At 45.9% G+C, this 27,705-nt stretch overlaps 2 protein-coding genes across 5 annotated transcripts in view; one reads left to right on the top strand and one right to left on the bottom strand.

Moving 5' to 3' along the window:
* LRRC20 (leucine rich repeat containing 20) overlaps positions 1-27,705 on the bottom strand; it is a 76,405-nt gene that overhangs the window by 33,657 nt on the left and 15,043 nt on the right. For all 4 annotated transcript variants that reach the window (XM_065922505.1, XM_065922504.1, XM_065922508.1 and 1 more), the window contains exon 3: positions 266-415. In XM_065922505.1, coding sequence (XP_065778577.1) covers positions 266-415 — 150 coding nt within the window. The remainder of the gene's footprint in view (positions 1-265; positions 416-27,705) is intronic.
* LOC136158112 (integrin beta-1-binding protein 1) lies at positions 24,295-25,269 on the top strand. Its single transcript, XM_065919877.1, has one exon. It carries the CDS (start codon positions 24,514-24,516, stop codon positions 25,114-25,116), a length of 603 nt encoding a protein of 200 aa, XP_065775949.1. The 5' UTR covers positions 24,295-24,513; the 3' UTR covers positions 25,117-25,269.

Raw genomic sequence — 27,705 nt, forward strand, 5'->3', positions numbered from 1 at the left:
TCCAGAGCTGCAAGACCCCAGATACCCTGCTGGTCTATTCAAAACAAAAGAATCAGTCCAGGACCCATGGCCTTAACCATGAGTCAATCTGACTGACAGCCAGCTAGAGGTAGGGGAGATATCCAGGCTGCAGGGAGGACACCCTTAAAGGCCCTCCTTGGCAGTTCTTTCCTGAGACTAGCTGACCAGGGCACCAGCCCTGGTGACAGTCCCCAGAGAGGGTCGGAGCCTTCAGGGTGAGAGCCAGAATGCCCTCCCGGCCTACCTCGGAGCTGACAGAACGTGGTCATGAACTTGCTGGTGAGGGACTTGAGCTCGTTGTTGGCCAGCGTGATGAGATGAATCTGGTCGGTGACATTTCGCAGGACCTTGTAGATGCCGATGGGGAAGGAAACCAGCTTGCACTCGGCCAGGTCTGCAATCAAAGGACAAAGACCAGAGTTAGCAGCCACAGCTGACCATGGACTTGCCCCCAACCCCAGAGAACCTGACCCTGTCTCTCCTACTGCCTCCCTTTTCCCCACCCATCTTCCCCGTGCCAGGCTCAAGACCTTGTCCTCCCTCCTCCAAGAGCCTTCATTACCATTCACCACGCTTGTCCCCATCTAGCTCCCTGAACTTAGGGCTGATTCTAGCACAGTCTCTAATAGCTCGGCCTACTAGCCAAAATGCAGAAGGCAGAGCTCTGCCAGCACACCGATGACCAGGCCACGTGGCCGTGTGCCTGAGGCCCTGCAGGACCCACAAGTCCCTCCGGATCATCAGACTCAACAGTGAAGTCGCAGTCTTCAGAGTGCTTTGTAACAGTCTACTTCTTGGAAAAGAGGCAATTCACAGACTTTGTGGTCTGACCTTCTTCCTTGTCCTGTCACTCTGAAAATAGGTCTGTCCAAGAGGCAGCAGGGAAGCCTCTCTGAAGAATAGTCTGGTAGTTCTTTGAATGGTTAAACCTAGTTAGCACATGACCCAGCAATTGCACTCCTGGGTGTATATCTGGGAAAGATGAAATCACGTGTCCATACAAAACAGTGCACATATTCACAGCAGCATTACTCATGTTGTTGTTGTCCAGTTGCTCAATCATGTCTGACTCTTTGCGACCCAGGGACTGCATCACACTAGGCTCACCTGTCCTTCACTAACAGTGTGCTGAAACTCATGTCCATTGAGTCAGTGATACTATTTAACCATCTCATCCTCTGCATTATTCATAATAGCCAAAAAATGGAAACAGCTCATGTGTCCATCCACAGATGAATAGATAAAATGCGGTATATTCATTTTGTTTGGCAACAGAAAGGAATAAAATACCAATATATACTACAAAATGCTGCTGTTGTTTAGTTGCTAAGTCATATCTGACTCTGTGCCACCCCATGGAATGGTAGCTCACCAGGCTCCTCTGTCCATGGGATTTCCCAGGCAAGGGAAAGGTTGCCATTTCCTTCTCCAGGGATATTCCTGATCCAGGGGTTGAACCCACACCTCCTGGTTGGCAGGAGGATTAGACAGGTCTTAAAAACACTATGGTAAGTGAAAGAAGCCAATCACCAGGACAATATGCTGGATGAGGCCATTTACATGAAAGGTCCAGAATAGGCAAATGTAAATACAGGATGTAAAAAAAAAAAAAAAAAGACAGGATGTAGATTATTGGTTACCCAGGGGTGGGGGTACTGAGGGGTGAGGGGTTTCTTTGCAGGGGTAATGCAAATGTTCAACAGTTGAATGTGGTGATAGCTGCACATTGAATATACTCAAACCACTGAACTGTACACCTTAAATGGATGGACTATATAGTATGTGAATTATATCTCAATAAAGCTGGTTCATATATATGGCAGCAGAGAGACACTGAAAGCATGGAGGCTCAGAAATTATCTGTCCAGCTCATCTAAGTCACTTATCTTTGCTGAGCCTCAGTTTTCTCATCTTTAAAATGGGAGCATCATTGTCTACCTAGTAAGCTGTCAGGAAAAGTAAATATAACAAAAAGTACTCAGTGGGGCTTTCCTGGTGGCTCAGTGGTAAAGAATTCATCTGCCAAAGCAAGAGACACAAGTTCCATTCCTGACCTGAGAAGATCCCACCTGTCACAGAGCAACTAAGCCCGTGCACCGCAACTCGAGACTGTACTCGAGAGCCTGGGAGCTGTAACTATCGAGCCCACATGCCACAACTACTGAAGCTGGTGCACCCTAGAGCCTGCGCTCAGCAACAAGAGAAGCGCCACAGAGAGGCCTGTGCACTGCACCTGGAGAGTAGACCCCACTCACCGTAACTAGAGAAAAGCCTTTGAAGCAGTGAAGACCCAGCACAGCCAAAAATAAATAAAATTATATTTTAAAAGTACTCAATATACTAACCAAGTGCCTAGCAGGTAAACAGTGGGGCTACTACAAATGTTGCTTCCCTCCCCTTCGCATCCTACCCACACCTGCCCATGCTGCAAGGCCAGGTCCCATCCCACCTCTCCTAGAAGTCTTTCTGGATGCCCGCATTGCTGGTGACTGCCCCTGCCAGGAGTACTCACTGACTCAGACGGCACTGATCCATCTCTCAGCAAACTGTGGTCTTTTCCCTCAAGAGGCCAGGCTTCCCCAGGCCTCTAAGCCTTTGAAGCTTGTTCCAAAATTAATACACAAAGTTCAATAACATTCCTATATGCCAACAATAAAATATGGCTTTTAAAGATCCTATTCTGTGAAGAAAGTCAGACAGAGAACAAATCTTTCTCAGTTATATAAGAGTATAACATCACTTCTATGTGGAATCTAAAAAAATGGTACAAATAAACTTATTTACAAAACAGAAATAGAGTCACAGATGTAGAAAATAAACTTATGGCTATGGGGTGTGGGGCACGAAGAGGGATAAATTGAGATTGGGATTAACATATACACACTATTATTTGTAAAACAGATAATTAATAAGGACCTACTTCATAGCACAGGGAATTCTACTCAGTACTCTGTAAGGGCTTATATGGGGAAAGAATCCAAAAAAGAGTGGATATATGTTCATGCATAACTGACTCACTTTGCAGTACAGCAGAAATTAAGACAATATTATAAATCAACTACACTCCAATAAAAAATTTTTTAATTCGTATTTTAAATATTTTAAAGTATGCTAAAGAGAAGATAAGGAAGAAAGGAAGGGAAGGAGGGAAGGGGGAAAGAAGAAAGAAACAGATCCTATTCTGAACAGCAGCAAGAATGCAAAGTCTATAGAAATAATCAAAACCAAAGCCCTTCACCCTTATCGGCCTCTAATAGCAGCTCAAATGTCACCTCCTCCACGAAGCCTTCCCTGACAACCCTAAGCTCCAGTCCCTGAGTCTTACATGATGTGAAAGAGACCTCTTCATCCGTTACTGTATCAACCTCCTTTTGCATCTACTTTCCCGGCGGAGTAGGAAGACCCCCAGAGAACATTACCAGCAGAGGTGGCCCAGGCTCAGCAGGCAGGACAGAGTTACTGGTGACCTCACTGAGCTGGTCTGAGGAAAGAGAGGGGACAGATGGGGGTAAGGGCAAAAATCCAAAAGACCGAGGAACCAGAGAGGTAGGACATCCCATTAAGAAGTGTCTTTAGAGACTCCCCTGGCGGTCCAGTGGTTGAGACTCTGCACTTTCACTGCAGGGGGCCCAGGTTCAACTCCTGGTCAAGGAACTAAGATCCCGCAAACCTCGAGGCTCAGTCAAAAAAAAAAGTGTCTTTACTGTTTCCTCTGGTCCAGGGCTATGCTAGGTGACTCCAGCCTGGCTGCTGTCCAATGTCAGGAAACTGCTCTTAGATCAGCAAGATGGGGTTTGCAGAAAAGATTGCAAAGTCTTATGGGGAGGGATGAATGCCCAGAGGTCAGATTTCCAGTAAAAAGAGATTGAGGACTGGATCAGCCCTGCAGGCTCGAAATTTGGGGCAAGTTGAGGATTCTAGAAAAAGCAAACCTTCCAAACAATGAGCCCCCTACTGCTTTGTGCCAGATGCTCAAAGGCCCAGAAAGGTTTCTTGTTGTGGTTATAAATCATAAGAGCCTCTGTGGATAAAATCAATGGATCTCAGACCTGCTAGGAACAACATCAAGGAAAGTATCAGAAGCTTTTCCCTTAAAACAAAGAGCAAAATAAGGATGTCTTCCATCATCAGTATCCCTAAATATGGTCATAGACATTCTGGCCAAAGAAATAGAAAGCATAAACATCAGAAACAGATAAAATGATGATTATGTATATATGAAATGACTGCATAACCTCAACAAAGCAGTCGTCTGACAAGGTACACAAACTAAAAAGACCTCAGCAAAGTGGCTAATCAAACTAAACATGCAAAGTTCAATAATATCCCTATATGCCTACAATAAATATAGTTTTAAGGATCCTATTCCAAACAGCAATATAATATAAAATATAGAGCTCAAAAATACACAAAAATAAAAATTTTAAATAATAAAACAAAATATAGAGCTAATCATAATGGAAAATGCATCTGACCAATATTAAAAAAAATGGGAAAGTTCACAAATATATTTTTAAAAATGGGTTTGTACATTGAAGATATATAACATTCATTGACAACAAGTCAAAATACTGTAATAATGGTGTTTTTTTTTAAGAAGTTAAATTATAGATTGTTTAATGCAATTCTGACTCAAATCCCAAAAAGTTTTTTTTTTTAACTTGATGAAATGGTTTTAAATTTCAACTAGGGAATAAGCAAGCAAGACTCTCTAAAAGAGAAGAAAGTAGGGAGATAAACAATTTTATAAGGCTGCAGGGATTAAAACAGAGGGTAATAGGAAAAGAGATTATATAAAGAAAACCTACTGTCCAGAAAATACAGCCCCTAAATTCAGTTCAGTTCAGTTGCTCAGTCATGTCCTACTCTTTGCGACCCCATGGATCACAGCACGCCAGGCCTCCCTGTCCATTACCAACTCCCAGAGTTTACCCAAATTCATGTCCCATCGAGTAGATGATGTCATCCAACCATCTCATCTTCTGTCGTCCCTTTCTCCTCCAGCCCTCAATCTTACCCAGCATCAGGGTCTTTTCCAATAAGTCAGCTCTTCGCATCACGTGGCCAAAGTATTGGAGTTTTAGCTTCATCAGTCCTTCCAATGAACACGCAGGACTGATTTCCTTTAGGATGGACTGGTTGGACCTCCTTGAAGTTCCAGGGACTCTCAAGAGTCTTCTCCAACACCACAGTTCAAAAGCATCATTCTGGCACTCAGATTTCTTTATAGTCCAACTCTCACATCCATACTTGACTACTGGAAAAACCGTAGCCTTGACTAGACAGACCTTTGTTGGCAAAGTAACGTCTCTGCTTTTTAATATGCTGTCTAGGTTGGTCATAACTCTCCTTCCAAGGAAAAAGCGTCTTTTAATTTCATGGCTGCAATTACCATCTGTAGTGATTTTGGAGCCCAGAAAAATAAAGTCAGCCACTGTTTCCACTGTTTCCCCATCTATTTGCCATGAAGTGATAGGACCAGATGCCATGATCTTAGTTTTCTGAATGTTGAGCTTTAAGTCAACTTTTCCACTCTCCTCTTTCACTTTCATTAAGAGGCTCTTTAGTTCTTCTTCACTTTCTGCCATAAGGGTGGTGTCATCTGCATATCTGAGGTTATTGATATTTCTCCCAACAATCTTGATTCCAGCTTGGGCTTCCTCCAGCCCAGCGTTTCTCATGATGTACTCTGCATATAAGTTAAATAAGCAGGGTGACAATATACAGCCTTGATGTACTCCTTTCCCAGTTTGGAGTCAGTCTGTTGTTCCATGTCCAGTTCTAACTGTTGCTTCCTGACCTGCATACAGAGGCAGGTCAGGTGGTCTGGTATTCCCATCTCTTTCAGAATTTTACACAGTTTATTGTGATCCACACAGTCAAAGCCTTTGGCATAGTCAATAAAGCAGAAATAGATGTTTTCCTGGAACTCTCTTGCTTTTTCGATGATCCAACGGATGTTGGCAATGTGATCTCTGTCATAATCTACTAAGTGCTAAATAAGGCCTCACAAATAAATTAGGGAAGAAAAGGGTTAATAACTGATGTCAGAATAGCCAATGAACAATTGTGGGAAAATAGGAGAAAGACTCTTAACCTAAGAAAATAAAATTCTTTTTTTTTTACATTTTAAATATTTTTTTAAATCAAATCAAAATATCAGAAGTAAACAGACTTTAACATTTATACAGCCCCTTAATTGAGGATGACTTTTTCAACGTAGGGGCCATAAAGAACTACAAAGGATAACAAACCTGGATGCTTAAAAGAAGATAAAGCAAGCAACAGATTGTGAGAAAGGATCTATAAACTGAATAAGTTGTTATCTTGATTATTTTAAAAACTCAATATAACTCAATTAAAAAAATTAATCCACCAGATGATAGACAATTCGCCAGGGAGAAAATATAATTAGTAAACAAATATATAGCCCCTGATATATGCTGTCAAACTGCTTTCCAGAATATTTACATCAATTTACATATATCCTGGCCAATGGCAACGCAGTCCAGTACTCTTGCCTGGAAAATCCCATAGATGGAGGAGCCTGGTGGGCTGCATACAGTCTGCGGGGTCGCAAAGAGTCGGACACAACTGAGCGACCTCACTCACTGGCCAACAAATAAGAGGACCATCAGAAAATCTTTGCTAATATGATCAGTGAAAATTATATCTTTTGCTGTCATAATGAGACTGGTTATCTTTTATGATTAATTAACCACTTTTATTTCCTTGATGGAATATCTTGCTTAGGTCTCTGGCTGTTTTCCTACTTGGAGTTCTGGCATTCCACATGCCTCACACCCTCTCCAGGTGTTAGTAGAGCTCCCTAAATAATATTATCAACCTACATCTGTTCATTGTTTTTCTTGTTTAATAGTTCAAGTTACAGCATTTAGGTGTTTTCTTAAAAAACAGAATATAAAAATTATATGCACATAATAATTTCAATTATGTATGAAAGTATACATGCCTGGGAAAGAAAACTGAAAAAAATAAGCAGAATGTTAAATAGTTATTATAAAGGATTAGAACAATTTATTACTATTTATAGCCCTGCTTTTTATTTTGTATAAAATAAGTACCACTATTTATTTGCATAAAAATATTTTCAGCAGATACAGTGATACTCTACGTCTAAAACTGAAAAATAAATGCATCATAAAAAATAACTTTTTTGGAAAAAATAACCTGGCATGTTCAAGGATAAACTGAAGTCAGCCAGCTCTTTAATACGAAAAACAGAGAAGGCAGACCCATGGAAAAAAGACAGTAGCTCTCTGTCCTGGACTGAAGTAGAAGTTATGAGATAGAGCTTTCAGGACTCAAGTACTACTCAAAGCAACATACACAGCACCCTGCTCTCCTAAGTGGGGACAGAATGTGTTCTCGATGAAGGCAGAAAAGCCACAAAGCCACTCAACTTATTCCCAAGAATGCTCAAAGCACCTGTCTTCTCAAGAAGATGAAACGCCCAACCCACAGCCTCGTTCCTCCCACCTGGGCTGTCCACATGCTGTCCCATCGCACACCACCCCACTCTCCCACTCCCAGTGCAAGCAACACGCGGCCTCCACAGCTTCTCTTGCCCACGAATAGTCACAGAAGCACATGGCCCGGCACCTGAGCAGCCCTGCTGCTTTCATTTATCCTCTGCAAATAGCTATCCAGGCCCGACTGCGTGCCAGGCACCATTCTGTGTGCCCTGTGGCTTCCCTATGGTTATTTTCTTCTTGGGGACTCTGTCTGTTTCCCTCCATCCTTTGGTGCACAGGTAGGAGGGTGCACCACGATGCTCCTGCTCACAACAGTCTAGTTGCCTTTGATGGTAAAGACCCCCAAGGATACCTGCAAAGAGCCCTGCTGGGATGTGATGCAAACACCCCCCTCCAGGCCATGTCACCAGCCACTAACACGGCCCGTGAAGTCCCCTCCCCCGTGGGGAGGAGAGGCCTGTGATCTCGGGCACAGCTCTCCATGGTCACTGGGACAAGACTATGGAGATCCAGGTACCCAGACATGTGGGAGCATGTCGCAGCCTTGCCGGGTCACCTTGCCATCTGTACAGAAGGTGCAAAACACCTCATGCCCATTCCCTGGGGGTGGAGATATTAACCGTAAATAGCAGCACTCACTATTTCACATAAGCTAGGCTGGCAGACCTATCCTCTCTGTGCACATGAGGAAACTACAAGTGACTTGCCCAAGGTCATTCAGCTAAAAGTAGTGTAAGATTTCGATGCAGCTTGATCAGGCAACCAGGGGTCCTAACCATTTTGCTATCCTGCGCTGCTGAGTCAAGAGTGTGCCCAGGTGTCTGCATCCAGGCCAGAGAAAGGGGAGTCCCTGCTGAGCAGCTCAGGGGGAAACCTGGTCCTTGGCTACAAACTCCTGTAGGCCTTTCCAGTTTAGCACCCACAATCCAGGGATAGAGGCCTCACAGCCTTCTTCATGAATCTTCTGTCCTCAGGAACTTCTTCTCCAGGTCTAATTCAGAGGATGGGCACCCTTTATACCTATTATGCCTGTGTGAGGTAGAGACAAGCCCCTGGGTTGAGTCAAATTCAACATTCACAGGGGCACATAGCATGACATCCAGAAAATACAGCCAGGATATAGCTGGGGCCAAGTCGCACTAAGGGAGGAGGACCAGGGAGAAGAAGACCCAGGCTGGAGACAGGCGAGTCGTCCTCCAGGCGGCACAGGAGGTCACCAAGAGTCCCATTCTCTATGAGTGCTCAGAGCTGACAGGATGGAGGCTAGTTCAGCAGTCACAAGGAAAAGGCTCCAGGTGAGGAAGTGAGTGCAACATCATGGGGAGATCAGGCAGGGTTACCACTGAGAGGACTCCTAAACCAGATGGAGGCCAGGCGATCTCGAAGGTCTCATTCAACCAAAAGAAAACAAGTGGAGCTACTTGTACTAACTATATGCCAGGCACAGTAGTAGCCCCTTTTACGTATTAACTTGCTACATTCCCATAACCCTAAGTCACCCTCACAGGTGGAAAATGAGGTCTGTGGTGATAGGTGAGTTGTCCAAGGTCATTTCAGGGAGATGATGTGGAGTACAAAGAACTAGAATGTAAAGATTCCTGTAAGGTGACCAACTTGTCTTAGTTTGCCCAAGATGTTCCCAATTTTAGTACTGAAAGCCTGACAGCCTGGTGGACCCCTCCTTAATCCCAGATGACAACTGGTCACCCTAAAGTCAGCTACATGCTGACGGATGAGAGATTAGTAGAATTAGAGAGGAGGGGGGAAGGCAACCTAGAGTGAGCCATGGCATGAGCAAAGACCTTCATTTCTCTGGAGCTCAACCTTTGAGCCCCACCTCCTCCTGTAACTTCCTAGAGCTCATGAGATTGGAAGATTCCAGTCTTGAAAACATTTCAGGCTCCTTAGTGGTGCATACAATCCCACAGACACCATCAGGGGCCTGGGAATACCAACAATGGGGTCCTCCATCAACATATGAATGGCAGCTGGATTCAAGCGTGACTTTCCTTAGTGCCCTTGTCCCTGACTCCCAAACTATAGCAGAGAGCAGAGACCTTCAGGCAGGAGGCACTGTAATAAACACAAAGCATAATTATCCTCATAATTATAACTATCATTGCAAGAAAGTCAAACGGCATGTCTCCAAATCTCTAATTAGGATAGCGTTTTGTGTTAATAAAGGACCTTTTTAATTCAAAATGCGTGGGTCCTTCATTAAAGGTTATCCTGTAAATTCTAATGAATGCCTGGTGAAGAGTAACCGGTGGGCAAAACAAGCAAAATCCCAGCAGTACACAGAACACTGTGGGAAATCAGGAGGGCTGAGTCAAGCTTGTATTGTTCCTTAGAAACTCAGAACTGACCCAGCTCAGTCCCTGCTGAGAGGTGGGCCTGGTGACGGAACCCTGTGGTGGGAGCAGAGAGGGTAACCAAGTCACAGGGCCTGAGAAGGAAGTGTCAGGGACTCAGGCCGGCAGGTGCATGGGCTCCTCGGCCTGATCAACAAACAAGACTCCTCAGGCTGTAGAAGGAAAACTGCCACCAGTGTGACCAGTCCCACCCAGGATATCTCTTTTCACAAAATACCTCTTTTCACAAAAGTCTTTTTTTTCATAGAATCTTTTTTCCAGGATTAGAAGGTTGAAAGTCATTTAACCCATGTTTTCCAAACTTCCCACTTGGAGAGGTGGGTCCTAGGAACCTACCCTTGAGATTCTGTCTCAGTGGGTCTAGAATTGCAGCAAGGAATTTGTTTTTTAACAAGTATTCCTAGGTGACAGTTACCAATAAGCAAACTTGGGGGAATACTGAGTAACACAGCCTCCCACCTCAGACCTGAAATTCTCTTACTGTCTCCACAAGAGGGCACAGAGTTCTTCTTGAATGCCTCTGATGATGGGGCACTCACCTCCCTTTCACAGAATGGTTTTAACTGTTAGAGACTTCTTTCATGAACCATATGGTAACTGTTACCCTGCCACTACCCAGCGGTCCTTCTGCCTTCTTGGATTACATATAGCTATCTGCCCCCAAATGACAATGCTTTATATACATGAGGATGAAGGACATGATAAGCTTTCTTCCAGGCAAAGCAGCTAGAAACCTCACTCCCACTGTTTTCAATGCTCCCTTCAGAGTCGGGACTGGTCCAGCTCAGACCCTGCCAAAGCCAGAACTGACTCCTATGCAGGCTTTCCGTCTGTAACACATGACCATAGCCACCACTCACTGACACCAGCCGCATGTCCAAAACTTCCCAGGACCTCTGACCTACAATCTCATCTACTCCTCACAAGTACTCTGTAAGGTCAGTTCTATACTTACCCCATTTAACAGAGGAAGAAACTGAGTCACAGAGAAGTTAAAGACTGGGTTGTTCAAGATTGCATGATTTACTCAAGGTCACCCACTTAATTAAACAATAATTAACATTCATAAAGGGCTTTCTACATGCAAGCCACTTAGCATTGTCATACTACCTTTAAATTTTTTTATTTTTTATTGAGTTTTAGTCGATGTATAATATTTTATGTTTCAAGTGTATAACATAGTGATTCACAATTTTTAAAGGTTATATTCTCTCTGTATTTATAAAGTACTGGCTATATTCCCTGTGCTATACAATATATCCTTGTAGCTTATTTATTTCATCCATAGAAGTTTGTACCTCTTAATTCACTACCCCTATCTTTTCCTTCCCAGCTTCCCATTCTCCACTGGTAACCACTAGTTTGTTCTCTGTATCTGTGAGTCTGGTTTATTTGGTGGTGTTATATTCATTGAAAAAAAAAAGTGAAAGTCGCTCAGTCATATCTGACTCTGCAACCCGGGACTATACAGTCCATGGAATTCTCCAGGCCAGAATACTGGAGTGGGTAGCCTTTCCCTTCTCCAGGGGATCTTCCCAACCCAGGGATCAAACCCAGGTCTCCCACATTGCAGGTGGATTCTTTACCCTCTGATCTACAGGGGAAGCCCAAGAATACTGGAGTGGGTAGCCTATCCTTTCTCCAGTGGATCTTTCCAATCCAGGAATTGAACTGGGGTCTCCTGCATTGCAGGCAGATTCTCTACCAACTGAGCTATCAGGGAAGCCCATACATTCATTGGTTTATTTTATTGATTTTTTTCAGATTCCACATATAAGCAATATCATACAAAAGCATGTGTTTCTCTGACTTATTTCACAAAGCATAATACTCTCCAAGACTATCCATGTCGCAAATGGCAAAATTTCATCCTCTTTTATGGTTAAGTGGTATTATATTAACTATTTGGGGAAGAGGGTTGTTGTTTCTATCTACTCATTTTTTTTCAGTATTTCATCTCATTTAACTTTTTATTATTTTTATTGGAATATAATTGCTTTATAAAGTTGTTAGTCTCTGCGGTACAATAGCTGATTTGAATCAGCTATATGTATACATGTGTCTCCTGCCTCTTGGACCTGCCTCCCCAGCCCCATCCTATCCATCTAGGTCATCCCAGAGCACCGATGATGAGCACCCTGTGCTACAGAGCAGCTCCCCACTAGCTACGTTACACATGGTAGGGTGTACATGTCAGTCCCAATCTCCCAATCGTCCCACTCTCCCCTTCACCGGCCCCATGTCCCATATTAACTCAACCCTCACAACAGCTCCATGAGATGGGAACTGTTATCACCATCTCTGTTTTCAGAAGAAGAATCTGAGACACACGCCTGTGGCCTTGGTTAGTAAGTGGCATAGCTGGCCCTGAGCTAGTGCATTGCTATGTACACAATCTCTTTAGGATGTGTCACTTAGGATGGTCAGCTGCTCTGAAAGAAAACAAGAGATTCTGAGTTCCAATGAGCAGACAGATCTTACAAGATTTACAATGGATTGCTATGGACACTGGTATATTACAGTTACCATGGAGCTGTAAGGAGGCTTAGAGTTGAAAGAGCTGGTGAAAGAATTATCCAGTGCCTGGATGTGTCAGTAAGCTGGCTCTGGGAGCTCAGGCAAGGCCCTTTGGGTCTTGTGCGTCTCAGGTAAATGCTGAAGTTGGAGCTGATCAACTCTGAGACCCCTCACAGCTGCCACTGTGAAATCTAGCTGGTGGTTGTCAGACTTGGTGACATACCGAGCCAGTCACCTGGGGAGCTTTAGAGACTCTCGATACCTTAGTCTCATTCGCAGAGATTGCAACTTAAACTGTGAGCTGGGGCTTGGGGATCAGGGGTTCTCAAGCTCCCCTGGTGATCCTAACACACAGCCAGGGTAGAGAACTCTGCCCTACACCATTACCTCTCAAACTTTACTGTACTAACAGATTACCCAGGGTTCCTATTAGGATAAGGCTTCTGATGGTGAGGTCTGTGTCGGGAACTGAGATCCTGTATTTCTACCAGGCAGGTCCAAGGACCACTCTCAGTAGCAAGGACTAGTCCAATGCAGTGGTTCTCAAAGCAGGGCCCCTGGACCACAGCATCTCCCCAGAATACACTGTGAATACACATTCTCAGTGTCCATTCCAGACCTACAGAATCAGAAGCTCTCTGGGCAGGTCCCAGCCATCTGGCGTGTGTGTTTTAAGATGTTTATTTACTATTATTATTGTTATCACTGATCACCTGCTGACGGTCTTTTTATTTTATTTATTTTCGGTTGTGCTGGGTCTTTACTATAGTTGCGGCAAGCGGGGGCTACACTTCCCTTGCAGCAGCCAGCTCCCCATTGAGGCGGCTTCTCTTGTGGCAGAGCACAGGCTCGAGGGCACACAGGCTTCAGTAACTGTGGTGCGCAGGCTCCGCAGTTGTGGTTCCCAGGCTCTAGAGCATGGATCAACAGGTGTGGGGCACGAGCTTAGCTGCTCGGCGGCATGTGGAATCTTCCCAGATATGGGATCAAACCTATGTCTCCTGCGTTGGTAGGCGGATTCTTGACCACTGAGCCACACAGGGAAGCCCCATCTCTGTTTTAACAAGCTCTCCAACTTGAGTGTGAGAATCACCCTGGCTTAGAGAGACTGGGCTTCCCCCAGCTGTTGTTTCCTGGCCCTGATGGATGGTGATGAAGGTGACAATGAAAGCAACTCACACTCATTAACTGCTGCCTGGTCTGTGCCTGGGCAGGGGCTTCAAGTTTGCTCACATGGGGAATGTTATTTTGCCCTGGGGGCCTCCTGCTTCCCATCAGATTGGAGGATTTTAAGACAAAGCCACTGTCTCTTCATCCTTCTCTCTTGCTTGTTCATTTTTCTGACTCTGACAGAGGCACAGGTGACCTCCGGTGTAGAAGCAGCTGGGCTGGGCTCAGGAGGCCCACATTCTTGTTCCAGCCCCCCTGCTATTAGCTGTGGGGTCTCAGGGAAAAGAGTTCTCCAGGGGCCTTATTTTCTCTTCTGTAAATGAGGATTTAGACCACGGGATCTGGGGAGTCTCAACCAGGCTGGACATTCTGTGACTCTATGAGTCTTCTGAACAACGACCTTTGGCCAGTGCTCCTGTCAAAGAGGAGAGTCTACAAGCTGCAACTAAGTGTTCCAGAATTGTCCGTGCCTTAGAACATGCTGGAACATGTATTATAATAGGGGGATCTGAGGTTCAAGTCACCCAGGCCCATGAGTAGAGAGCTGGGATTTGAACCAAGAAACCCAACTCCAAAAGCCCACGGTCTTTCCACAACATTACATCACATCAGAGTACACCACACCACCCTCTCTCCTACCACGGTCAGAAGATAGTCCTAAAAAAGGTAACATGGGGAGTTCCCTGGTGGTCCAGTGGTTAAGACTCTGCACTTCCTTTGCAGGAGGCATGGGTACAAACCCTGGTCAGGGAACTAAGATTCCACATGCCTTGTGGTATGGCCAAAAAAAAAAAAAAAAAAAAACCCAAAGGTAATACAATAATAGCTTACCCTTATGTGGCACACCTATATGCTTGAGACTTTTTTTCCCCCCAATTATTTTTATTAGTTGGAGGCTAATTACTTTACAATATTATAGTGGTTTTTGCCATACATTGACATGAATCAGCCATGGATTTACATGTGTTCCCCATCCTGAACCCCCCTCCCACCTCCCTCTGCTTGAGACTTTAAATAACTGACAGACTTTGTCCACTTTAATCTTCACAACAACCCCATGAAGAAGGTAGTATTAAGTCCATTCTCATTTCATCATTGTAGACTGTGTGTTAGTCGCCCAGTGGTATCTGACTCTTTGTAACCCCGTGGACTGTAACCTGCCAGGGTGCTCTGCCCATGGGATTCTCCAGGCAAGAATACTGGAGTGGGTTGTCATTTCCTTGTCCAGGCATCACTGTAGAAACAGAGGCTGAACAGAAGAGCTGCAATGTGACCCGGGCAGTCTGCCCTGACAGAGCGCAGTTTAGCGGAACAGCACAGGGGATGGTGTGAGGAACTCAAACCAGAGGCCCTCGGTGGGAGGAGACTCTCATTCAGGAGGCTGGTATAGAGAAAACCATATGAAAAAGTAGAGACATTACTTTGCAAACAAAGGTCCATCTATTCAAGGCTATGGTTTTTCCAGTAGTCATGTATGGATGTGAGAGTTGGACCATAAAGAAAGCTGAGTGCCAAAGAATTGATGCTTTTGAACTGTGGTGTTGGAGAAGACTCTTGAGAGTCCCTTGGACTGCAAGGAGATCCAACCAGTCCGTCCTAAAGGAGATCAGTCCTGGGTGTTCATTGGAGCAACTGATGTTGAAGCTGAAACTACAATACTTTGGCCACCTGATGCGAAGAGTTGACTCGTTGGAAAAGACTCTGATGCTGGGAAAGATTGAGGGCAGGAGGAGAAGGGGATGACAGAGGATGAGATGGTTGGATGGTATCACCGACTCAATGGACATGGGTTTGCATGGACTCCGGGAGTTGGTGAGGTACAGGGAGGCTGGCATGCTGCAGTCCAAGGAGTTGCAAAGAGTTGGACATGACTGGGCGACTGAACTGAACTGATAAAGAAAACATATTTTTCTGAAACATGAAAATGAGAACTTAGACATGGGCCTACTGGCAAGAGTCAGTACTCCTTCCAGAAGATCAAACTCCAGCACCTTTGCATGTATTCAGGGGCTGGGGCTAGAAGCTGGCATCCTGGCATGAGAAGCAAAGGGCTGCCAGCTTCCGAAACACCGTTTGGTCTCTAAAGCTGGGAGGTGTGGGATGCAGAGAGCAGGTGAAACAAGTCATCAAGGACTGGCATCAACGCACCACTGTACACAATTAGGCTGTATCCTGTTATCTGCACACAGCACTGACAGAGCTAACTAGCTGTAGAAGGTTTAAGACAAAAAGGAGCCGTGGACAACTGCCTTCTGGCAAACCCCCTTCTCCAGAAACAACCACGTTAGGCATTTTCGGGAATTTTGCTGGTGTTTAATTGCCAGTCCCTAGAGCAGGCTTTTCCTGGCCTTTCCCCATCTGCCTCATGCCACCTGGAAAGGAAAGGTCACAGGAGAGCTCATTAAGTAATCACAGAAGTCCAGAAAATTCCACTTCAATAGCGGTTATACTGGGTCCTGGCAGGGAGTTCGAGAAGAGCAGAAAGGTACTCAGGAAAGGGGCAAGGTGCAAAGCATCTTCTGGGGACACGGGGAGACCACTGAACCTGAACATGACTATGGGCTTGTTGTTTCTTCTATGTACTTTACAGATCTCTGTATTATGTGATATTTTTACAAAGTGACTTCTTACAACTATCCTCAGTTTAAGGAAAGTAACATCCCCAACATCCAGCTACCCATGGGGAACAGGCTAAGGAGGTTGGGTTGGTGGAGATCTCTCCTGATGGGGACGGGGGGAATGGGGTAAAATCCTGAAGGGCCAAGCCCAGAAGGGCTATGGCAGAGTACAGTCGACAGCCCAACCACAAACACGGCACACGTGAGGCTCTGGAGCTCAGAGGTGCTTTCTCTACCTCCTGCAGGAGTCCCAGCCTCTCTGGGACTGTAGAGTGTCTGCCTCCCAAAACAAAGCTGAGCTTCTGGCCCCCAGCCAGTGGCCACCACACTCAACAGTCGGGAGATGCTCCAACCACACAAGAACAGCTAGAGACAGTAAAGAAGGAAGAGGTGTCTGAGAGCTCGCTCTTCCTCCAGATCCAAACTGAGGCTTTTTTTGGGCTGAGGCTTTCGTGCTATGGGGTCTCAGGGGAGTTACTTAGCCCCAGCCTCCGTTTCCCCTTCCATAAAGTGAGAACAAAAATTCACACAAAATCCTCTACATGCATGTTCACAGCAGCATCATTTGCAATAGTAGAAGTAGCTCAAAAAAGTAGAAATAGCTCAAATGTATATCAACTGAGGAATAGATAAGAAAAAGGTGGTAGCTCCATACACTGGAATATCACTTGGCCTTAAAAAGGAATGAAGTACCGATACAACAGGATGAATCTCGGGACTTTCCTGGTGGCTCAGTGGATAAGAATCTGCCTGCCAATGCAGGGAACAGGGTTCCATCCCTGGTCTGGGAAGATTCCACATGCCACGGAGCAACTAGGCCTTTGTGCCACAAACACTGAGACGGTGCTCGAGCCCGCAAGCCACAACTACCAAGCCTACCTGCTGCAACTACTGAAGCCTGCAAACCCAGAGCCTGTGCTCGGCAACGAGAAGCCACTTCAATGAGAAGCCCAAACACCGCAACCAAGAGTAGTCCCCGCTCATCCCAACTAGAGGAAAGCCTGCCCATAGCAACGAAGACCCAGCATAGCCAGGGGAAAAAAAAAAAAAGGATGAACCTCAAAAAAATTATGTTAATGAAGGAAACCAATCGCAAGAGGCCATATACTGGATGACTCTCTTTACATAAAACATCTAGGATAAGCAAATCTACAGAGACAAAAGGAGACTGGGGGTTGCCAGGGGCTGAGGGAGATTTGAGAAATCTGGAGTTTTTGCTTAGTGATACAGGGCTCCTTTCTGGATGATGAATATGTTCCAAAATTGATCAAGGCGATGGTTATACAACCTGTGAGTATATTAAAAGCCACAGAATGTTACACTTTAAAAATGGTGAATTTTGTGATATGTGAATTATTCTTCAATTTAAAAAAAAAGTGAGGACAAGATGATCTATCTAACCAACAGGGTTGTTCTGAACATGAAAGAAAATGTCCACAAGGGGCCAAGCACAGCATGGCAGGCAGTGTGTACGCAGTAAACAAGAGATCCTGTTACAAGGCTGCAAAGACATTGTTTTGATGTGAGAATTCATTACCAGGAAGTTCTTCAGCTCTGTTGTTCCTTGAAGGAGGAAGAAGGCACCTGGCAGTCACTTATTCCAAAAATCTCACAGCAAAGAGACAACTGTGTGTGTTATTGTGGAATCTGGGACTTGCCAAAACAATTCCTGTTTCTTCTTGGCAAGCCAGCTAATCGCTTAAAAAAAAATCCTGTATTTAATTAAAACCAAAAGTTAATACCACACAGAATACAACCAAGTGATGCACAGTCACTGACTCGAGATATTAAATTACTTTGTTCAATCAATGACTCATCGCTAACATGCAGAACAAAAGGAGATAGCAACAGAAGCCACGCTGATGCCAACAGTGTGGCCACCAACAGCTCTGAGGCAGTCACAGCCAGGCTGAGCAGAGGCCAGGTGCTGAGTCAGACTTTGGGGAGGCCTGGGCAGGCCCTGAGGTCTTCTACAAAAACAACAGCAGGCAACACTGACTGAGCATCACCTCATTTAATCCTGACAACAACCCCTGATGAAAGGCAGTACTGTCAGTCCCCTTTTGCAGGTAAGGAAACTAAGGCCCAGAGAGGTTAAGAATGCACTCAAGGTCACACAGTGAGTAACGATGGAGTGGAGCTTAGCTTCCTCTCAAGGACGTCGCCCTGCAGAGCAAGTCTGGAGAACTGGATTCTGATCTGCTGTTGCTCTTAACTCATCAAATGACCTTGGGGAGGCCGCTCTTGGGAGTTTAATCTCCTTTTGTGTAAAATACAGAAAATGAACTCAACCCATCTCTCTCCAAGGGTGGGAATGTACAAATCTGGCAACAAAAGAACAGACTTCTCAAGCTGTAATGTGCCCATGGGTCACCTGGAGATCTTGCCAGGATGCTGGTTCTGAATCAGGAGGTCTGGGATGAGGCCTAAGGATATGCATCTCTAACAAGTCACCCCAGGGATGCTGATGCTGCTGGTCCTCAGACCATACTTTGAGAAGGATGTGGATATTGATCACTGTGCAAATAACAATCAGACACACAGCAAGAAAGTCCCATTTCAATTTCTCAGTCCTCCAGGACTTGCTTTTGTTGTGTCCAACTCTTTACAGTCGCTCAGTCATGTCCAACTCTTTACAACCCCATGGACTGCAGCACGCCAGGCCTCCCTGTCCATCACCAACTCCTGGAGCCTACTCAAACTCATGTCCATTGAGTAGGTGATGCCATCCAACCATCTCATCCTCTACCGTCCCCTTCCCCTCCCACCTTCAATCTTTCCTAGCATCAGGGTCTTTTCAAACAAGTCAGTTCTTTGCATCAGGTAGCCAAAGTATTGGACTTTCAGCTTCAGCATCAGTCCTTCCAATGAATATTCAGGATTTCCTTTAGGATTGACTGGTTTGATCTCTTTGCAGTCCAAGGGATTCTCAAGAGTCTTCTCCAGCACCACAATTTGAAAGCATTAATTCTTGGCATTCAGCCTTCTTAATGGTCCAACTCTCACATCCATACATGACTACTGGAAGTCTTAGCTTTACCTCCTCTTTAGTCGGGGAGCAGATTCAAGCCTAACCTAAGATTTTATAACAGTGCTGTGTTTTCGTGCACCCCAATGTTCATCGCAGCACTGTTTATAATAGCCAGGACATGGAAGCAACCTAGATGCCCATCAGCAGATGAATGGATAAGGAAGCTGTGGTACATATACACCATGGAATATTACTCAGCTGTTAAAAAGAATTCATTTGAATCAGTTCTAATGAGATGGATGAAACTGGAGCCCATTATACAGAGTGAAGTAAGTCAGAAAGATAAAGAACATTACAGTATACTAACACATATATACGGAATTTAGATAGATGGTGGCGATAACCCTATATGCAAAACAGAAAAAGAGACACAGAAATACAGAACAGACTTTTGAACTCTGGGGGAGAACGTGAGGGTGGGATGTTTTGAAAGAACAGCATGTATATTATCTATGGTGAAACGGACCACCAGCCCAGGTGGGATACATGAGTCAGGTGCTCGGGCCTGGTGCACTGGGAGGACCCTGAGGAGTCGGGTGGAGAGGGAGGTGGGAGGGGGGATCGGGATGGGGAATACATGTAACTATATGGCTGATTCATGTCAATGTATGACAAAACCCACTGAAATGTTGTGAGGTGATTGGCCTCCAACTAATAAAATAATATTAAAAAAAAAAAAAAAAAAAAAAACAGTGCTGTGTTTTAATATTTGTTTTTATGGTTATCAGCTATTAATGAAAAATTATGCTGACTTTTCATTTATAGTAATGACTTAAGTTCTTTTTAAATTAATATACAAGCTAAATTTATTTAAAGAAAACTGTTAATCCTGGCAAAGCAATGAAGCTATCCTTTTCTACTTCACCCTACCAAAAAAAGATGTTAAGTAAAAATAGTCATAGTCTATACTCCTACAGCACTGAGCATACTCCAACCGCCACTCTAAACACTCATGTGCGTTACACAATTTTCATCTTCACAATCCTAGAAAGCAAGGACCTTTTAGAGATGAGAAAACTAAGACTTAGACCAGACTTCGCTTGATCAGAGAAGTCAAGTAACATGTCCGAGGTCACACAGCTAATGAGCGGCTGATCCATGCTTCAAACCAAGGCAGCCTGACTCAGTCAATCACGTTACTCCGCCTATGACTGAGGCTTAAGCAATATGTGAACCGTGAACTTCCAGATGTTCAAGCTGATTTTAGAAAAGGCAGACGAAGCAGAGATCATATTGCCAACACCCGCTGGATCATCGAAAAAGCAAGAGAGTTCCAGAAAAACATCTATTTCTGTTTTATTGACTATGCCAAAGCCTTTGACTGTGTGGATCACAATAAACTGTGTAAAATTCTTCAAGAGATGGGAATACCAGACCACCTGACCTGCCTCTTGAGAAACCTATATGCATGTCAGGAAGCAACAGTTAGAACTTGACACGGAACAACAGACTGGTTCCAAATAGGAAAAGGAGTACGTCAAAGCTGTATACTGTCACCTTGCTTATTTAACTTATATGCAGAGTACATCATGAGAAATGCTGGACTGGATGAAGCACAAGCTGGGATCAAGATTGCTGAGAGAAATATCAATAACCTCAGATATGCAGATGATACCACTCTTATGGCAGAAAGTGAAGAAGAACTAAAGAGCCTCTTGATGAAAGTGAATGAAGACAGTGAAAAAGTTCGCTTAAAACTCAACATTCAGAAAACTAAGGTCATGGCATCTGGTCCCATCACTTCATGGCAAATAGATGGGGAACCAGTGGCTGACTTTATTTTTCTGGGCTGCAAAATCACTGCAGATGGTGATTGCAGCCATGAAATTAAAAGATGCTTACTCCTTGGAAGGAAAGTTATGACCAACCTAGACAGCATATTAAAAAGCAGAGACATTACTTTGTCAACAAAGGTCTGTCTAGTCAAGGCTATGGTTTTTCTAGTAGTCATGTGTGGATGTGAGAGTTGGACTATAAAGAAAGCTGAGCGCCGAAAAATTGATGCTTTTGAACTGTGGTGCTGGAGAAGACTCTTGGGAGTCTCTTGGACAGGAAAGAGATCCAACCAGTCCATCCTAAAGGAGATCAGTCCTGGGTTTTCATTGGAGTGACTTATGTTGAAGCTGAAATTCCAATACTTTGGCCACCTGAAGCGAAGAGCTGACTCATTTGAAAAGACCCTGATGCTGCGAAAGATTGAGGGCCGGAGGAGAAGGTGACGACAGAGGATGAGATGGTTGGATGGTATCACCGACTCAATGGACATGGGTTTGCATGGACTCCGGGAGTTGGTGATGGACAGGGAGGCCTGGTGTGGTGTGTTTCATGGGGTCGCAAAGAGTCAGACACGACTGAGTGACTGAACTGAAGCTGGCCATCTGACATAGTCAAAACCATGACCATCACATGTACATGTTTGAGTGAGTGAGTGAGTGAAGTCACTCAGTCGTGTCCGACTCTTTGCGACCCCATGGACTGTAGCCCACCAGGCTCCTCCATCTATGGGATTCTCCAGGTAAGAATACTGGAATGGGTTGCCATTTCCTCCTCCACATGTACATGTTTAAAGGGAGGTAAACACTTGTTCCTTGCTGGCAGAGGCAGTGCCTTTTCCCCTCCCAGCCTCCTCAACACCCCCAGTGCCCAGTACATTGCCTAGCCCACAGGAAGAGTCAGTGCACATCCCAGAATATATTCCCCTAATCTGCGTTACTGGCAGAGGAGATCTGACAGTACACTTGCTATAGTTGGAGCTGCTGGCTACAGGGCAAGAGCTCACGTGTGTGTTTGGGCATCTCCAAGGGTGATGAGAGGCCAGACGACTCAGCTTGGAGCTGGCTTCCGAGCAGGGCAGAGGACAAAAGGGCCGCAGCTGACAGCAAGGGAAATTGCACTTACCCAACAAAGGCAGTGCCCTGGGCATGACACAGCAGCAGTTACTAGTTGATTAGACGTTAACAATGCCTTTTCTCCTCCTGAAACTCTCTCTCAGGCTTGAAATAATGAGGAATCCTACCCTGGAAGGAATGCTTTCTCGAAGCAGTAAGTGGGCTTCCTCAGGTCACAGCTAGACAACCGAATAGACCCAGGAAGTGGCAGCAAACGCCTCCACGAGCTCAGCATCTGACCCTGCCAAACACCAGTGCCTGGCTGCCAGCTCCAACCCCACCACAACCACCCGCCTGCCAGTTCTTGATGTCACTCATCACCCAGACACAGCTCATGCCATTCCACAGTCTAGAATGCCCTTCCCTGTCCTCTCTGCCTCCAAAGATCCTCCTGCCAGCCCAGCTCCATCTCCTCCAGGAAGGGTGCCCCAGTCTCCTCACTTCCAGCCTCAGAACACTGCCTGAGTGCTTAAGCCAGACCATCGTCTCCCAACTGGTAAACATCAGCAGACTTGCCTTCAGGGTCCATGAGCAGTGAACTTGACTGGAGGAGCATGGTCTGCCTGCTGACGACCCCTCGGGCCCAGCACAGAGCTGGGCAAACACTTCTGGACCTAACCATACCCCTCACCACCAGGAAGCTTTGTCGTGGGGTCCGCCTTTATAAAATGGGGGTTCAAATACCCTTTCAGGGAATGAAGAAAAGAATGAGCTAATATCTGTTTAGGCTTTGAACTCATGGTAAGAACCATCCTGCCAGTGGCAAAGATGTGATTATTCTATTATGGTTTTACGGTTAACTGAAAGAAACCAGCTCATTAACCCTGAAATCCATCTTGACCATGACCATGGCTGCTTTCTCACTGAGGACTCTCCCTGGCCTCCACACCCTGCCCCTGGCCCGCCACCCCCATCACCTGAATACCTCTCTCCATTCAAGAACCTGCAGGCCTCCCCAGCCACACAGGATGAACCCAATCTCTGCAGCCTGGCTTTCCCACCAAGGGATCCGGGTCCAACCTCCCCTCTTAGGTACCCTGCTTGAGACTAAGGCCACCCTCCACCTGACCCAGACTGTTTTTGGCAAACTCCCTTTATTTTCCCACCTCTGTATTTCCGCTGCTTTTGTTCACATTGAGTAGAATGTGCTCCCCCATCCTCAAAATCTTTCTTTCCCATCAACACCATGTTACAAGGTCTTGTCTAAATGTCACCTCTCCCAGAAGCCTCTGCCCACGTCCTCACGTGATGGGACTGCTCCTGCCCTCACGTTCCCATTGTATGTTTGCGCCTATCAGGGCACCTCGCCTGTGTGTCTTGTGTGGGAATGACTAACGTGTATGTCTCACTCTTCCTGGCTGGGTGGAGAGCTCCTTGAGAGCAAGGATTAATGAGATCCCACTGAGGCAGGAGAGGCCAACAGACTCAAGTTCAAACTCCAGCGTTAAATTTGCTGGCTGTGAGAATCCAGGTAAACCACTGCAGCTCTCGGAGCCTCAGTTTGCCCTTTCTATGAGTGACGTGAAAACATCACCCGTCCAGAGCTGTTGAGAATATCAGATGCAATCATTTATGTGACAAAGATCTCCTGTGTATCTAGTACATGCTCAGGAGAATACAGTGGTGAGCAAGACAGAGTCCCTGGCCTCAAGGAGCTCACACACCAGTCTGGGGATTAGAGTGGTAAATACAGTGGCAAATACTGAAAGAATGTCAGGCAGTGACACTGCTCTCAAAAAAAATAAACTGGTGTAGTGGGAGAGCAGGTAACTGAGACAGAGGCAAGGGCAGCAACCTCATTAGGGTGGTCAAGGAGGGTTTCTTGGAGGAAGTGGCATTTAGCTGAGATAAGAATTAAAAAGAAGGAGCAGGGTATGCAAAGATCTGAGCAAAGGATGATCCAGGCAGCAAAACCAGCAAGTGCATAGAATAATGCTACATCTGCTATAGCTCAGTAATCAGCCCCCTACTCCTCCTCTCACCTTTCCATCCTCTGCAGAGCGTTACACAGACAGATATAGCACACAGTGAATACATGTTGCCAAAATGAACTTGACAGAATTATAAAATTCTGGGGACAAATTGGAGCATGACAAAAATACGCATCCTAACAAAACATAGTCAACCACGATGAGGCTAATGCCAATTAAGCAGCTCATAATTAAACAACTCTGGGGAATTAGAACCCGAGGAGCCGCCGGGGCTCCTCTGGCTGCCCGGGCTGGGGGTGTCTGACGCCTGAGCGCGGACGGCGCGGAGGTACCCTGTTTTTCTGTCAAGAGCTGACCATGTCAGAGTGAAAGGAAGCTATCTTTGCAGACTGCTGTCTGTGGAACCTTTGAAGACAGTAGAATAGCATTCGATTCTGCAAGGAGCCTGTGGATCAAGCTATGGTGGAAGATGTTTCGGAAAGGCAAAAAGCGCCACAGCAGTAGCAGTTCCCAGAGCAGTGAAATCAGTACCAAGAGCAAGTCTGTAGACTCCAGCCTTGGGGGGCTCTCACGGTCCAGCACCGTGGCAAGCCTTGACACCGATTCCACCAAGAGCTCAGGACAAAGCAACAACAATTCAGACACCTGTGCAGAATTTCGAATAAAGTATGTTGGTGCCATTGAGAAACTGAAACTCTCAGAGGGCAAAAGTCTCGAAGGGCCACTGGACCTGATAAATTATATAGATGTTGCTCAGCAAGATGGAAAGTTGCCCTTCGTTCCACTGGAGGAAGAATTTATTATGGGAGTTTCCAAGTACGGTATAAAAGTGTCCACATCAGATCAGTATGACGTTCTGCATCGGCACGCTCTGTATTTAATCATCCGGATGGTATGTTACGACGACGGTCTTGGGGCAGGAAAGAGCTTACTGGCTCTGAAGACCACAGATGCGAGCAACCAAGAATATAGCCTGTGGGTTTACCAGTGCAACAGTCTGGAACAAGCACAAGCAATCTGCAAAGTTTTATCCACTGCTTTCGACTCTGTATTGACTTCTGAGAAACCTTGAATTCTGCAAGGGGGAAGTAAGCTTCATGTGCAAATTCAGCTGTTTACTCAATAGTTTCTGTTTCCAGTCTGCAGTGTTGAACTGTTACGGAAATATGAGCAATCTTTTGCTCTCGATTTTCTGAAGAAAATGCAGTGTATAAAATACCAGTCATTTGTTAAAAAAAAAAAAAAAAAAAAAAAAATTAAACAACTCTGAATAAACTACAATTTCCTAACATTTAAAGGCAAACACAGACCACTCATTTCAGCCTGGGTCACCACACTTACAGCTCGGGATGTGTCAGGGCTCCATTCCAACAGGACTGGCTTCGCCAGGCCCCTGTCCCACCTCCCCTGATTCCCAGCTGTCTTGTCAGCCAGAGCCATGCTTGCATTTCTGAAAGCATTTCATTTTAATAACCTTCTCAACCTTGCTAAATCACCTCCCCAAGTCTAAAAATTAAGTAATCCAAGCTTTTGATGCCACAAAATTATCTATTTGATTATCCTTCTGAGCAGAACATTTTCGTTTTTTTACCAACATACATTTTTTAAAGCTGCATAATTATCCACATGGCTTCAAAGGATAGTCCTCTTTGTCTTCAAAAAAATGCATTTCCCAGTGCCAAGGACACAGGGCAGCCAGGCAGCCTGTGTAACCACCTGCTTCTTAGGACGCCTGCTGGTCTGTCCTGGTGGGAGGGATGACAGATACACTGGGGCTGTCAGGGACACCGGAAGTAGGGCCTCTCTGGGGCAGCAGCACTTCTGCCCTTACTTCCCTGCTATGTGCTTCTTCAGGGGTGTCCCTTGGGGACCCCGGCTCATCAGAGTCCCCTTATCCACCCAAACGGCCCAGGTGTCCCTGTTTCAGCTACATCATGACCATCTATGCCCCCCACAACCAGTCAGCTGCCCAGCCCCATCCAAAGCCTCTCCTTCCTTACACCCTCCTGCCAGCTCCCTCTCTCAGGTCAAGACCACACCAGGATGGGCCCAGCCATGGAAAATGCCTCTTTCTTGCTATCCCTTCCACGATCTCACATCCATCCTATGCCCTGCACTGCTCCACCAGAACCCAGCCAGGATCACCTCACGCTACTCCCCGCTCAGAACCTGCCAGGGGCTCCCCACTGCTGCCCAGACCAGCAGATGGAGCCCCCATCTAACTTACAGAGCTCAGATGCTAAGCGTGACACTAGTGGTTTTGAAGGGACATGTTTCCTACAAATAGGGTGTGGGATGGCTCTCCACAAGCCGGCAACGTCACCTGGTACCCAACCATCAGAACAGTCTGCCCCAGGCTGCAGGTGAACACAAGGGTAAGAACATGGGCTCTGCAGTCTCAGCGCCTGGTGCAACTCCCCAGACTTGTGGAAGTTGCTTAGCTTTTCTGTGCCTCAGTTTCCTTCTGTGGAAAATGGGGACAATAACAGCAGTTACCTCTTAAGGCTGAGTGACAATCAAGTCACAGGGCAGTTGTGAGGACTGAATGAGCTGTGGGTATTAAATACTTGTAAGCTCAGGGGTTCCCCTGGTGGTCCAGTGTTAAGGCTCCACACTTCCACTACAGGAAGCATGGGTTCAGTCTCTGGTTAGAGAATTAAAATCCGGCATGCACCACCGTGCAAGCAGGAAAAAAAAAACAGAAATACACGGAAGCTCATTATTATCTGTCATGAGTCATTCTGACTCTGAAGATCACTTTTCAGGCTCTCTTTAGAACTTAACCCCTGTGTAAGACAGAAGCGTCACTGGAGGAATACTTAAGGTGGCACTCGAGGCCTTCTGAGATCTGAGTCACCCTCTACCTCCTCTCCCTGCTCAGCTCCCTTGGTTCTCCCGTGTCTCAGTCTTGCTATTCTCATCACCCGCACCTACCTGCACGCTGCCCCACCTTTGCTCAGACAAGCTCACTGAGACCACCCCTCTCCTCACTCCCATCCCACACCTACATCCTTAAACCTGCTCCATCCTTTAGGTGAAGCTAAAATGCTGCCTCTTCTGTGCAACCCCCTCAGCACGTATGCTAAACTACTGCCCAGTGTGTACACATCTCAAAACAATAGAAGGGGAACTCACTCTTACTTAGTTCACTTTAGGTTCTGCACGTGTTCGACATGCCATGCCGTTGGCTGGCTGCCCGGCGGCCACCTCCAGGACTTGCAGCATCTCCACAGGTCACCATACCACCTAGGTCCCTGTGTCCCCACTGTGATGAGACCTCCACCTCCCACCAAGCTTCCCTGGAGGCCCCTCATGGCTAGACTGGCCTTCATAGCTGGGGTGGTTTCTGTAGACTGAGCAATGAACAGAAAGCTAAGGGGAGAAGACTGAGCAGTTTGTACCCAACAGGATGAAGGAATTCCTCCATCCATTCAATCCATGTCTTCTGAGCATCAGCACTGTGTCAGGCAGCATCCCAGGGGGCTATACTGAGTGTCCACCACAGACCCCCACACCCCGCAATCCTTATTCTCCCTCCTTCCAGAAGTCTGAGGTCAGCACGGCTGGGAGGGGAGGGCTGGGGCTCTGGCCATTAGAGCTTCTTCCCCTGAGATGAGGACTCAGGGACCCCCCCTGTAGAGAGACTTGAGCCACAACTAAA

This window comes from Muntiacus reevesi, chromosome 2, assembly GCF_963930625.1.
Source record: "Muntiacus reevesi chromosome 2, mMunRee1.1, whole genome shotgun sequence".
NCBI lineage: Eukaryota > Metazoa > Chordata > Mammalia > Artiodactyla > Cervidae > Muntiacus > Muntiacus reevesi.